This window comes from Erythrolamprus reginae, chromosome 2 (assembly GCF_031021105.1).
Source record: "Erythrolamprus reginae isolate rEryReg1 chromosome 2, rEryReg1.hap1, whole genome shotgun sequence".
Classification (NCBI taxonomy): Eukaryota; Metazoa; Chordata; class Lepidosauria; order Squamata; family Dipsadidae; genus Erythrolamprus; species Erythrolamprus reginae.
This window is the reverse complement of record NC_091951.1, coordinates 209,928,732-209,942,022: the sequence shown is the minus strand read 5'-3', so window position 1 is coordinate 209,942,022 and position 13,291 is coordinate 209,928,732. Positions and strand designations below refer to the sequence as shown.

General features: G+C 40.9%; 1 protein-coding gene across 1 annotated transcript; it reads left to right on the top strand.

The window, feature by feature from the left end:
* Nucleotides 1-4,324: 4,324 nt before the first annotated feature.
* On the top strand, nt 4,325-8,076 carry GADD45GIP1 (GADD45G interacting protein 1). The gene is made up of 2 exons (XM_070741616.1): nt 4,325-4,707; nt 6,412-8,076. Exons 1-2 carry the CDS (start codon nt 4,385-4,387, stop codon nt 6,740-6,742), a joined length of 654 nt encoding a protein of 217 aa, XP_070597717.1. The 5' UTR covers nt 4,325-4,384; the 3' UTR covers nt 6,743-8,076.
* Nucleotides 8,077-13,291: the final 5,215 nt, after the last annotated feature.

Below are 13,291 nucleotides of genomic sequence, written 5' to 3'. Positions count from 1 at the left end.
GAGTCAAGATTGATTTGATGGCACATAATCATAGCCATCACTAATCTAATTTTCTTCTGAAAAAAAATTATTCAATTTTATATAGTATATATTTTAAAGTTTTTCTGCCGTTTTTTACTTTTTTCTGCTATTATATTTGTAAAAAAATTTCCCCAAATATTGAATAAAAGAAAGGAAAAGAGAAAACCGGGTTCTAAGCACTTATAAAGGAACAGGGATTACTAAAGGGCAAAGCAGTTTATACTAAACAAACACTATTACTTTTTTTTTTTACAAGTGACTAGAAGACCAAGGAACATTGGCTTACCTGAATGTTCATTCTATGTGCACTGCAGGAGAGTCCAAGCATGGGTTTCAAATTGCCTGATTGGCCAGATACTGAGTTGCAATTTCTTTGGCCATACCTTTTCCTCCAGCCAAGCACCAGTTTTTTCAACAAAGACCCAGATCTGGAGATGACATAGCCCATCTGATAATTTGACCACTCCTGGACCCCCAGGGTAGGATTGGACTCCCTTACAACACATATAAAACAAACGTTCAGGTAATCAAATGTTCATTCTCCTGTGCGTTGCTTGGAGAATTTAAGCATGGGATATACCCAAGTTAAATTGTTGTCGAATGGGAAACAGATTGGTCCAGGTCCCCTCAGCCAGTAGAACCCGTTGCAACACTTATCTCCCAAAGAATGTGGAATGACTATCTTGATCAATATTGACTGTGTATCCTAATTTACTCAGCTCTCTGTACTGCTTGATGTAAAGTTTACTCAGCTCTGTTTATCTAAGGTAAAATTTAATTGAATACTCCTGTTTAGGGTAAAAGTTAATTAAACACTCTTCTGTTTAGTTAGCAATTACACCTTGACATGATCTGTCTGTATACTCTGTGTTATATATTAGCCATTTATCATTGTTACTAAATTAGGTAAATTAATCTTTTATATTTTGTCTGCACAAGAAATTTCCTATAAATTTGCAGCTCCAAACAAAAGGGACATCTCTGAATACAAGAGGATTCAGACCCAGAGATTTTCCTAGCTTGGAATAGCTTTGCTTAGAAAACCATGTCTCTGATACCTACAATCTTTGGTATAAACATTGGATCACTTTGTCCACATGAAAGATACATAAATCCTGACATACCGAAAGGGCTGCTAGTTCCAAAATCCTGCAAGCTGATGTGATTGCTATTAGAAAGGCAACCTTGAGTCAATAGTCTGATGCTAGTGTAGTGTAAAGCAGACCTGGGAAAGGGGCGGCCCAGGGGCTGCATCCAGCCCGCCCGCTGTCTGTGACCGGCTTACTCGCTATCTGTGACCAGTTTCCTGGAGGAGGAAGCCATGGAGTGGGGGGGGGGGAACAAGCACCTCGAATGAACAGGACAAAAAAGCACCCACCAGCAAGGCTCTCTTAGAGCCCCACCGTCACGGGACAAATTGGAGTTGCCCTTTTTAGTCCCGTTTTGCCGCAGGAAAGTAACAATCCCTCCTTCCTCATGGCTCTCTCCTCTCTGCGTTGCCGGACAAAAGGCAGTGGGTTGGGAGGGGGGGCAGTTGCTGAGGCTCAGGGCAGCAGCAGCCCAACAGGCTGGGAACAGGCTGGGCAGCCAAGACGGGGGGGGGGAGGCGGCGGGCCGAGAGAGGGGAGGAAGGCGGGCAGGCGGCTTCACGCCATATTGGGTGTTATTGTGTCATAAGTGAATGTTATTGTGATAATGAGGGGTGGGGCCAGCCAGCAGTGGGGGTGTGGGCTGCTGGGGAGGGGCAGCACAATTGAGAAAGTGAAGGGAGGAGGGGGAGGAGAGCAGAGGGGCAAATAAATAACAGGGGGGAGGTTTGCACTCTTTGTGTGTGTGTGTGTGTATTGGGGGGGTAATTTGGGAGAAAGAAAATAAGGAATAGGGGAGAAATTAGTTAATTATATTAATGTGGCCCTCTAAAACCACCCCAATTTCTCATGCAGCCCCATGGCAAAATTAATTGCCCACCCATGGTGTAGAGCAGTGTTTTTCAACCAGTGTGCCGCGAGACATGGTCAGGTGTGCCGCGAAGCTCAGAGAGAAAGAAAGCAAGCGAGAGAGAAAGCAAGAGAGAGAAAGAAAGCGAGAGAGAAAGCAAGAGAGAAAGAAAGAGAAAGAAAGCAAGAGAAAGAGCAAGAGAGAGAGATAAAGAGAACAAGAGAGAGAAAGCAAGCGAGAGAGAAAGAAAGAACAAGAGAAAGAAAGAGAGAAAGAGACAAAGAAAGCAAGAGACGGAGGGAAGGAGAAAGACATAGAGGGAAGGAGGGAGAGAGAGAGCAAAAAAGAGAGGAAGGAAGAGAAAGAAAGAGGGATGGAGAGAAAGAGGAAGGAAGGGAGAGAAAGAGGGAGGGAGAAAGAAATAGAGCGAAGGGGGGGAAGAGAGAGAGAGAGAATTTTTTGTCCAAACTTTTTTTAGCAGCCCCCCCCCCCCGCTCAATGTGCCCCAGGGTTTCGTAAATGTAAAAAATGTGCCGCAGCTCAAAAAAGGTTGAAAATCACTGGTGTAGAGGCTCAAACGGATAAGCCGTGAGCACTTGCAGGACTATCGATAGATCCCAGGTTAGGTATCTGTGGACCATAGGAGCAACAAGTTGGATACCCTTTTCAAGAAATTTGGTACTCTCAGGTGATGTGAAAGTGGAGACACTCCTTGAAGGACGGTGGCTAGAGCTGTCACCTGTCTGCGAAGAGTCTTTGTTGATAAGCCCTTGTCAAAACTTACAGTACCTGCAAAAAGTCCAAAACTTGTGGTAGTCACTGTCGTAGGTAGCAGAGTTCTCATTAACAAATAAAATGATGCAATTGTGGGGCTTGACACAAATTATTTTTAAATTTTTTCTTTTAATTAAACAGTGGGTTTTTTTTTACTTTATTCTCCTAGCCCACTGTAGTATCCTTCTATAAATGTACTGTATATCCTCATATATAAAATTCGTATGTGGATAACTCTCCTTAGTCTCAGAAGGGTGGCACAGAAATCGAATAAATAAATAAATGCCTCACATTTTTAACCAAAATACCATAAAAATGCAATTTGAGGATTTACTTCTACATGGATGAACTTATTTATATACAATCATCAATATTCCCTTATATGTGAGACATATTTTAAAAATATTTAAAGAAACTACCAGTATGGTCATGAGCCACTCTTTTATTGTATTGTGTTTTATTGTATTTCACTGTGTACTGTACTGTATTTCATTGTATTGATATTTCATTGTATTTATATACTGTATTTCATTGCCCACCCAAGGCCTTCGTTTATGTGGCATCCTGCTTGTAATCCACAGACCTACATTAACATTAAATTGTTAAATCCCCATGAAGGTGCTAAAACTACTTTTGATAACTTGCAATAAAATGGAACCACTTGTAACTTTAGGGACATTTAGGGAAACAGGATTAAAAACAAGGAACGTCTGATGAAAAACGTCCACAACAGATTGCACTGTTACCCTGCCCGGTCCCCATTTGCTTAAAAAATAAAATAAAATAAAATAAAACCCCATCTGGTCAATTTCAAGACATTAGACTTTCTCAGTGGCGGAATACATTACGTGCCAGGCTCTCCCCAGAGGTCGAGGTATCCGCATTACTCCAAGTTGCAGTGAAGGACAGAGTAGCCTTAAGAGGATATCCAAATATTTCACACTGAAAGCCAAATCTGGCCTCAAGTTCTGCCTCAGTTTACCTTCCCAATAAGCAATTGAGTTGGAAGAGCGTTTTTAAACAGTTTTATTAGGGTACCCTCATAAAATGGGATCTCTCTTATGACAAAGAGAGAGAAAAATTTACAAAGAGAGAAAATAAATCAAATCAAATTACAAAGTAACTATGTTAACAAATTGCATTAATTAATTTCTCAGGCAAAAGCCCGTTCTCAGACTGCAGTCGCGCTGCAATTGAGGAACCTTAGCGGGAGATTTCAGAAGAATTACAGCTTGTGCATAATTGTCATGTAAAAACAAATCTCGTTAAGATGCATCGCTTCTCTGAAGCCTTCCAAAATCCTAATTTCGATTTGACGAAGCCATGTAGTGTCGTAAAGCGCTTGCGTAAACACGCACTACAATTTTTTTAGAAACATAATGCGAAGAAAAAAGACATGTCATCCGAATCAAGTTCAACTCTGTGTCACAGCTTCACTGTTTCAATGACGAAATACTTTCACCGCTACTCAGCAAATCTCCAATCATTCGGAAAGTTCCAAAGATGGAGGCGCCCGCGGCGAGGAATTAACTTCAAAATGGCGGTCGCCATGCGCCGGCATCCAAGATGGCCCCGCCCACGGGAGAAGGAGGGGGCTAATTCCAAGATGGCGCCCTTCCTATTTCCGGTCACCTGCTAAGTGTGTTACAACATGGCGGCCAGCGCGAGCCGGCTGCTGCTGGGTGGCATCCGCCTGTACAACGCCAAGCCGCTTAAGTTACAACTGAAGGGAGTTTATCGTCCGGACCCTGCCGACGCGCGCACTCCGGCCTGGCAATTGACATCCGAATATGAAGCCAAGCTGTTTGGACGCTACGGGCAAGCCTCCGGGGTGGACGCGACCCGGTTGTGGCCATCGCTGGAGAAGCTGCAAGAAATGGAAGCCGAGGAGAGAGCCTGGTACCCCTCCTTGCAGGAGATGCAGCAGTCGCTAGATGCCCAAGAGAAAGAGGCCGAAGCCAAGCAGAGACAAAAGTGAGAGAGGCAGAAAGAGGGAGGGAGGTTGCGGGTGGCCGCCTTTCGCGAGACCCGGCGGGAAGCCTCTCCTCGTGCGAGCGCCCTTCCTGCGTGGCCGGGCCGCCAGGACGCAATTTTAGCCTTTGCTGGGACGGCGCTGGGTCGTTTCTGAAAGGAAGGACTCTTCTTAACATCGGTCTAATAATCCTTATTTCTTAAATCTTTTGCTTCGGGAGCAAAATTATGGAGGACCTCAAAAAGATTTTGCTTTTAAGGATTATATTTCAACCTAGGCTGGCCAGTAATTTTGATTTCGCGGACCCCTGACAAGAGCTTCGGGGACCTCCCGGGTCACACCTTAAGGGACGCTGGTGTAATCAAAGGAGCTTTGTCAATGCCCATTTGCCACTGAGCCAATAAACCACATACTTTGGGAATGGCCCTTGAGTTGGCCTTTAGGCTTCTGATTTAATTTAAATTATTAGATTTATAAGCTACCCAACTACTTCCGGACTTGAGGACCAATTGCACACCGTTTCTTCCGAAACCCCGTCAGAGAGGTTATTGCAGAATAATGGGACTAAACAGAGGAAGCCCGCCTGCAGAAACATGAAATGAACATTATATACCTCTGATACTTTTTGGTGTAGGAATAAGGATTTGTGAGTTGCAAAGGCTGGATTAGCATATCTCCCACAGCAGAGCAGCATTCATAAAGTATTTGTTCAGTGTCCATCTTTTGGGCAATTTTTTCTGCACCGACAGAAATCTTTTTGGGTTTCCCCCCCTTTTTTTTTTCTCATTGTGCATATTTTAAATGTAGTTTGCTTTGTAGGCATTTTTATTCTGGGTAATTTCAACTGTTTTGAAGAATGCTGATAGAGCTGTGCTCAGGCATTCTTAGTGTACCATGTATGTACCCATTTGAAGCAAAACATTGCATAAAATTTAGAGCAAACAATCCTTGTATTAATAAAAACTAAGCAAAACTGAGATTGCCATGCTATGGTTTAGTGTTGCTGCTCTTGCCTGGTAAATCAGTTCCAGAGCAAGGTGCTGGATGATTGCTTTGCTCAGGCAACTTCTTTTCAGATGCTGTCTGAGTTTATTCTTTCTTCTCTCTCATGAAGTGATGGAAGTGTCAAATAAATCAGGGCATAGTATAGTGATTTAGATGGAAGTACTATTGGTGGACCACTTTTTTGTAGAGCAGTTTTTCTCAACCTGGACAAACTTAAGGAGTGTAGATTTTAAATCCCAGCTAGCTAGGAGCTTTTGGGAGTTGAAATTCACATATCTTAAAGTTGAAAAATACTGCTGTAGAGAAAGATGATATTCTATATGAAATTGCAGGCTCTTTTAAGGAGTACATTTGCAATCCGAGTAACATGCTCATGTTAGATGGCAGGTAAGATGGCATTTATATGAATTTTCCACTGATTTGAGACTCCAGTATAACTTTGGGATTTTTCTACATTACTTTGAGGATTCAAGTGGCATAAAATGCAATTTTTAGATCTGTGTCATGGTATCTCTAGGAACACTATCCAAAGTGAATATTTTAAAATATAAAGCTATTGTAGACTTTGGTGTTAGAATAACTATTTAGTATGGACATATTCACCCATTAAAGTCAAAATGCTGAAAATAAACTGAAAACATAATTTCTGTGTCTGGAGCTACATGATGATTTGCTTCATAGATTTGTCTTTTTCTTTACAGAGATGAGATAATTGCTGCTAAAATGGCCAAAATGCCACAGATGATAGAAGACTGGCAGAGGGAAAAACAGAAACGCAAGCTCAAAGAACAGCAAGAAAAAGAACGACGGCGGTTGTTACTGGCTGAGGCCCGGGAACAATATGGCTATCACCTGGATCATCACAGTCCTGAATTCCAAGAGATGGTGATGGAAAGGGAGAAGATTAAACGTATGGAGCAAAAGGAGGAGAAAAAACGTATGAGGGGGATTCTGGCCAAAAAAGCAATGGAAAGCAAAATTCTTGCCTCGGCTCCAGATAACAAGGAGATGGATGAACAAAATGATGTCTAAAAAACTATTATCAGTTTTTGAAATAAATCTACCTACAGATTATGACATACAATTCTCAGAGGCCCATTCAATTTACTGCACTTTTCATCATGCATTAAAGGCCAACTTAGAATTCTTATGGAATGAGGAATATTTCACTGTACAGAACAATCTAAAGTCCTTTCTCTGCCCTGCTATGACCATTTGGAGCTTTAACAATGGGGGGTTTTTTTAGTGAAGGCATTCTGTGAATTTTTTTTTCAAAAGAGCAAGCTCTGTTTCTACCATGTAGCTCAAGGGTCCCCAATCTCCGGTCCACTATCAGGCCATTGCCTATGCAGAACTAGGCCATGAAGCCGCTTGCTCCTGATGCTCCAAAAGTGAAACACAGAGCAGAAGCTGAGTGGGACTTGTTGAGCTTTGCTGACTCAACAAGGCTGCCTGGGCAGGACAGCTGATCAGATTTTCAAGCATCAGGCAGCCTCCATGAGGCTGCGCTCCCAAAGGCTTCTCTTCTCCCTGGCAAAAGCTTTTGGAAAGGGACGAAACACTTTGTGGGAGCAATTTCGTGCTGTTTCAGGCCTTCTGTCCCTTTGCAAAAACTTTTGGCATGGAGAAGCCTGAAGGAAATGGTGCCCCAAAGACTTCTGTTATGGGGATGGATCTGCGTGTGCGCATGCCACTGCACTGCTTCTGCAGCCCTGTTTCTCCCCCCCCCCCCCAATGCTGCCAAGCAACAAAGTTTGGGGGTTGCTGAACTGACTGCCATATACAATTTGTTAAATAAATATATCTGGCATTTTAAATTTAAAAAAAATATTTTTAAACAAATGACAAAATGTTGTTAAATATATTTCTTAGGCATCTAAAAAAAGGTTGTGTAATAGGGGGTGCCGCGCATCTCCATTTCAAGGTCATTTAGCCTGTGCTTTGCGGAGACATTTCCTTTGTCATGTGACCAGCATTACCTTGCTACCAAAGTGGTACCTATTTGCATTTGTATGCTTTCGAACTTGCATGATGCTTAGGTGTCAAAACTGGGCTTTGGTTTTGCAGCCGACAAGTCCTGTGTCCAGACCACTGAGCTATAGCACCACCCTAAGATTGTGTCATAGATAATTATTGCCTAGAATTTTCACAGGATGTTGTTTGGTACATTTCTGAATAGTAACATTACTAAATTTAACTTGAAACTTTGTCATCAAAAATGCTACAAAGGAGGAATGTTCCTGACATTATTCCTTCAGCCTCTTATTAAAGGTAAAAGAATATAAAGTATTGAATCTATTACAGTTGTACATGGCAACGAAGATACTAGTTGAAAGGCTAAGTAATAAAGTTGATAATATTTCCCATTCCTTGCCTAAGTTCACTCTTCTCAGTTTGTGTAGGATTCACACTAAAGATGTATGCAAATACACATGAACTTGTGCTATGAAAATCTGCTCTGGATTTTGGCATATTTGCCCTGCTTCATTCACAATTCTATACCAGCTTTCCGGACTATAACTTTCAGCATTTTGGCTGAATTCTGGATTGAATCTGGATTGAATGCCATTACACTTCCTGCAGCATTCCATACAGCTGGGATCGTTGAGCCCACCAAATAAGGATTTGCTGCATCAAAGCAAATAATGATTTTGGCTTGATCCTCTATCTTTTACAGATGTTTATTTATTTTATTTTATTCAATTTGTATGCCAGCCAATTCCCTAGGGACTCTAGGCGGCTTACAACCAAAGAAAAAAATAAAATATATAGTATAATATTAGGAAATTGAAAAACAAAACCATTTAAAACCCACAGTAAAGAAAAGCCATACATGCCAATTATGGTCAGATCTCAATGGCACACCATCCAATCTACAGTCCCAGGCCTGCCAGAAAAGCCAAGTCTTTAAAGGTTTCCGGAAGGCCAGTGAGGTGGGGGTAATCTGGATCTCGGGAGGTAGCTGATTCCAGAGAGTAGGAGCCACCACAAGAGAAGGCTCTCCGCCGCGGCCCCACCAGCCGATACTGTTTAGCTGACAGAATCCAGAGAAGACCCACTGTGGGTCCTTATTGGTCGCTGGGATCTGAGGTAGAAGGCTGTCTCAGAGATAGTTGGCTCTAAGCCATGTAGGTCTTTAAAGCAGTGTTTTTCAACCAGTGTGCCACGAGACATGGTCAGGTGTGCTGCAAAGAAGGAAGCTCAGCTTCCGGTCTCGCAACTTTTTGCTGAAGGCGCAAAGAGCAAAAAGTTGCGAGACCAGAAGTTGAGCTTCCTTCTTCACACCTTCCAGGTTTTCCGGCAGCTGCAGCGCTCTGCCCGGCTGGAGCTCCCTGGCGGCGACAGCAGCAGGTGAGCTTTGGGGCCCGGCGGGAGGGTGCTGGCAGCAGGAGCAGAAGGGCGCCAGCAGCAGTGGCACCAGGCAGTAGCCGCAGGGTGTCGGCAGGGCGGTCGACTGTGAGGCACTGACGACGACGGCTGGATGTGTTGCTAGACGCTGTACATGCTGGCACTGCACTGGCCCGCTGGCTGGGCTGGAATGGAGGTGCCAACCCTGCAGCCATGCCCAGTGCAGCACCAGTATGTACAGTGTCCAGCAACACGTCCATCCACCGCCGTCAGTGCCTCCATCCTGGAGCTCTAGCCGCTGCCCTGCAGCTACTGACCAATGCTGCTGTTGCCGGCATGGTGTAAGAGAGAGAGCAAGAGAGAGTGGGGAGAGAGAAAGAAAGCAAGAGAGAGAGTGAGAGAAAGAAAGTGAGAGAAAGAAAGTGAGCAAGAGAGAAGAGAAAGAAAAAAAAGCAAGAGAAAGAAAGACAGCAAGAGAGAAACAAAAGAGAGAGAGAAGTGATTCTTGATAGCATATGATAAAAAGCACCCAAAGAGTAAGAGAAAAAAACCTCTCCTGTTTTTGGAAATGGTTCAAGAGTATGTATACACACACACACACACACAAGGGGGGGAGGAGACAGGGATGGAAAAAGAGTGTCTTAGAGTGTTATTTTGTGTCATTTTGGTTGGTGTGCCCCAGGATTTTGTAAATGTAAAAAATGTGCCGTGGGTCAAAAAAGGTTGAAAATCACTGCTTTAAAGGTAATGACCAACACCTTGAATTGAGCCCAAGACTAATGGAGTCAATTTCCATTCAATTTTCATTTGTGAACAATGTTCATCAGTTTTATCCACTGAACACTTTTTGCCCTTTTTTAAAAAAACACTACACATAACCCATTCAGCTTTAGCCCCCTATGCACACTGAAGCTGAAGGAGAGGCTGATGCTTAGTGTGGCATTGTGTAAAAAGCAGATGGTAGGCTGCCTTCATTACACATTGCTTACTGAAAAGGTTTTTAGTCCAGGTCCACAGTGGCAGATTCAGAAATATTTGTATCAGTACCTGTAATTTAATACTCTGGTTCCCTCTAGTGGCAAAACAAGCAGAATTTTGTTGAATCTCTGCATAGGCATTTATTTTGATAGTGGTCTAATGAATGTAGCCTATGAAAAGTAGGGAGCCAAAGAGAAATATTCAATGCAGGTCAAATTTCTTGCTACCGGTATCTAACAATATTGTAAATAAAAGATTTGTTTTTCTTTTGTGATTAATTAGATCCTCAAAATGACACATACTTGTACAATCTCTTAAAGGCCTCTTGGCAGTTCCTTATTTTCTACCCGACTTTGGGAAACTGGTGACACTAGTTCAAACCCAAACAACATATATTCTCCAACCTATTATTGCTATTTCCTTTGGAAGAACTATTGATACAATGCATATGAACAATTATTTGGAGGAAGCTTGTTTTGTGTGTTTATAAAAAATCCTTTTTCTGTTTTTAAAAAAATATTAAAAATGGAAGGTAGTGGATACATAGCTTAAGCCCCAGCTTTCATTAAGCAGAAGTAAAATTCCTTATGGAAATTATTATTATATAAATGAATTTAAGATTGATCAGTATTAGAACCAAGATTCTTCTCATTGCTACATTATATAATCCACTTTTCAAATTATAATTCAAAATATTTTTTGAGCTATGAATTTTTACCGGCTTTCTTATTTTGCTATTTCATATTTTAGTGGAACCAGTATTTTGTGCGCCTCTGTTTTCTTACATGGCATGTTGTCATTGTTAGGGAAGAGTTCCTTACCATTGTATCATGGTAAGTAGGAATTTACAGTAATTTGTAATCATTTTGCAGTAACTTAGATCTGAATTCCCTGTTCATCCTGACAATTGGATTGAGATGTCTGTAAATATACTGTATGGTGTTGCATCACCCTGAAGATAATGAGGGGTGCATCACCCTGAAGATAATGGGGCTTGTGCTATTCAACCTTTAAGATGGACTGAAAAAGGTAATCAGATTTGTAGATGAAACAAGCTGGAAAGAATGGCTAATATTTTGTAGTAATCTTAGGTATTTTTAATATATTTGGACATCTTAAAAGACACCAAGCAGTTGAGAAATACCACTTTTGGATGAAAATCACACTTTAAACTGACCTTGACAGGTTTGTGTGTATAGGACAAAGCCAGCAGAGTGATATTGGGCCATGACAAATACATAGCCTTGTATTGGAGTAGGAAGATTCAAATAGAAGGATACAGGAATAATGACTTGGGGGTAATTAGGTATACTACTGTGTCATCAACTGAAGCTGAGTAAGCAATGTGAGACAGGGCAAATGCAATCTTCAGCTACATTAATAGAAACAACATGATCACAGGACATAATCATTCCATTGTCTCTGCAGGCCAGACCACTTGGGATATTGTGTCAGTCTTCCATCCTTCCAAGATGGTAAAATGAGGACCCAGATTGTTGGGGGCAAAATGTTTATTTCCTGTAAAGCATTGTGAAGCAGTATATGAGTCTAAATGCTATAGGTATTGCTATTAGGATTAGACAAAAATAAGAAATAAGAATTAATAAGAATTAATATCAAGATGTTAACAGATCTGGAAACCAAGCACTTTGTGCAATGTCTGTGCGTGTTTTGTTTGCAAAGGAGAAAAATAAGGATACAATAATCAACCAATCCAAAAAGCTGTTGTGCAAGAGTGGGTCAATATGTTCCTTGAAAAAGATGAGAGTAAGACAAGAGCCAGTAAATTAAAAACAAAAAAGAAATTGAAGTTGAATATTAGAAGTAATTTCATGATGGCCAGCACTATTAAGCAGTGCTTGATTCTCCCTTGTTGGAAGTTTTCAAATGAGGGTCACATGTCAGACCAGTTTAGTGGATTTTAGGACTACTGTAGATCCAATCCCTGGGCTGGATGATCTTTGCATTTATCTTGGCATTTTGGCAACTTAATGGACAGGTCCATGCCGTTTTCTTGGCAACATTACAGAATGTTGGTCATTGCTGTCTTCTAGGATATTTTAACTTTCCAATCAAGAATTGAGAGTGGTTGACTCAAGATCATCCCGCTAGTTTCTGCGCCTAAAGGGAATAGAACCTGGGTCTTATGGTTATTTATCTAGCACCCTAAACACTGAATCACCTTGTTTTTCAAGGTGGCTTATAAGATCCTATGGATTCATACTTTCTATATATTTTTATTCTTTTAGGTGCATAATGATAAAACATGACAACCAACATCAAACAAAGGATAACTCAAGCAACAATAAACGTGTGTTTTCGCAATAAATCTACAAAACAACAGAAATAGTATTGATTTCATTTATATTCAGTCATTGAAGAATATGCCAAACTATATTATCTATATACTTTCGAATGTGCTTTTCTGTGCCTGGTTATGTTAATATAGTCACATTGTGTGGTATAACATTATCTAGTTGATGTTTGCTGTTAGTTTGAATAAGAATTAATATGATCCACATTGGGCAACCAAATGTTATGTTTAATATATTTGGAGGTAATCATGGTTTTCCCAATTGGTGCTTTTCTAAAAGGTAACTGGACTTTCTTGGTTTTTTAAAAAACATTTTGCTTCTCATTCAATAAGCTTCTTCAGTTCTGTAGTTCAGAAAAAACCAAGAAAGGCCAGTTGCTTTTGGGAAAAGCATATTTGTGAAAAAGCCTATGCTATAATGTTTCAAGAACACAAAGGTATGAAATGTATTGGTCAATGGGATTAACCCACATACTATCTTGGAATGTCATTTGATTCTATTTTGGCTAATAAATTTAATTTAACTTAATTTAATTAATTTGACTTCTATGCTGCTCAATCCCAATGATCTAAATGAACTGTTCACCATTTAAGTTACCATATGTAAGTGCTACTATAACAGGAACTGACAATTTAAGTGCCATTTAACATAATAGGCTTTACTCACTCTATGAAAATTGTTTTTAGGTGGAGAAATACTAACAACAAAGGTAAGGGAAGCCAGAATAGCAAGTAAAAAGGATGAGAAATAGCATGTTCAAATGTTATGACCACACAATAAAAGATGCCAAAATGTCCCCCTTGTTCCTTTCCTTCATTGTTAATGCTAATTACACCAAATGTAATTTTAAAATAAGGAATGCAAGCAAGTACAACAAAAACCATATTGGCTTATTGGCTTAGTTGTATGCCTAACAAGCAAGTCCTGAGTAACAGTATGG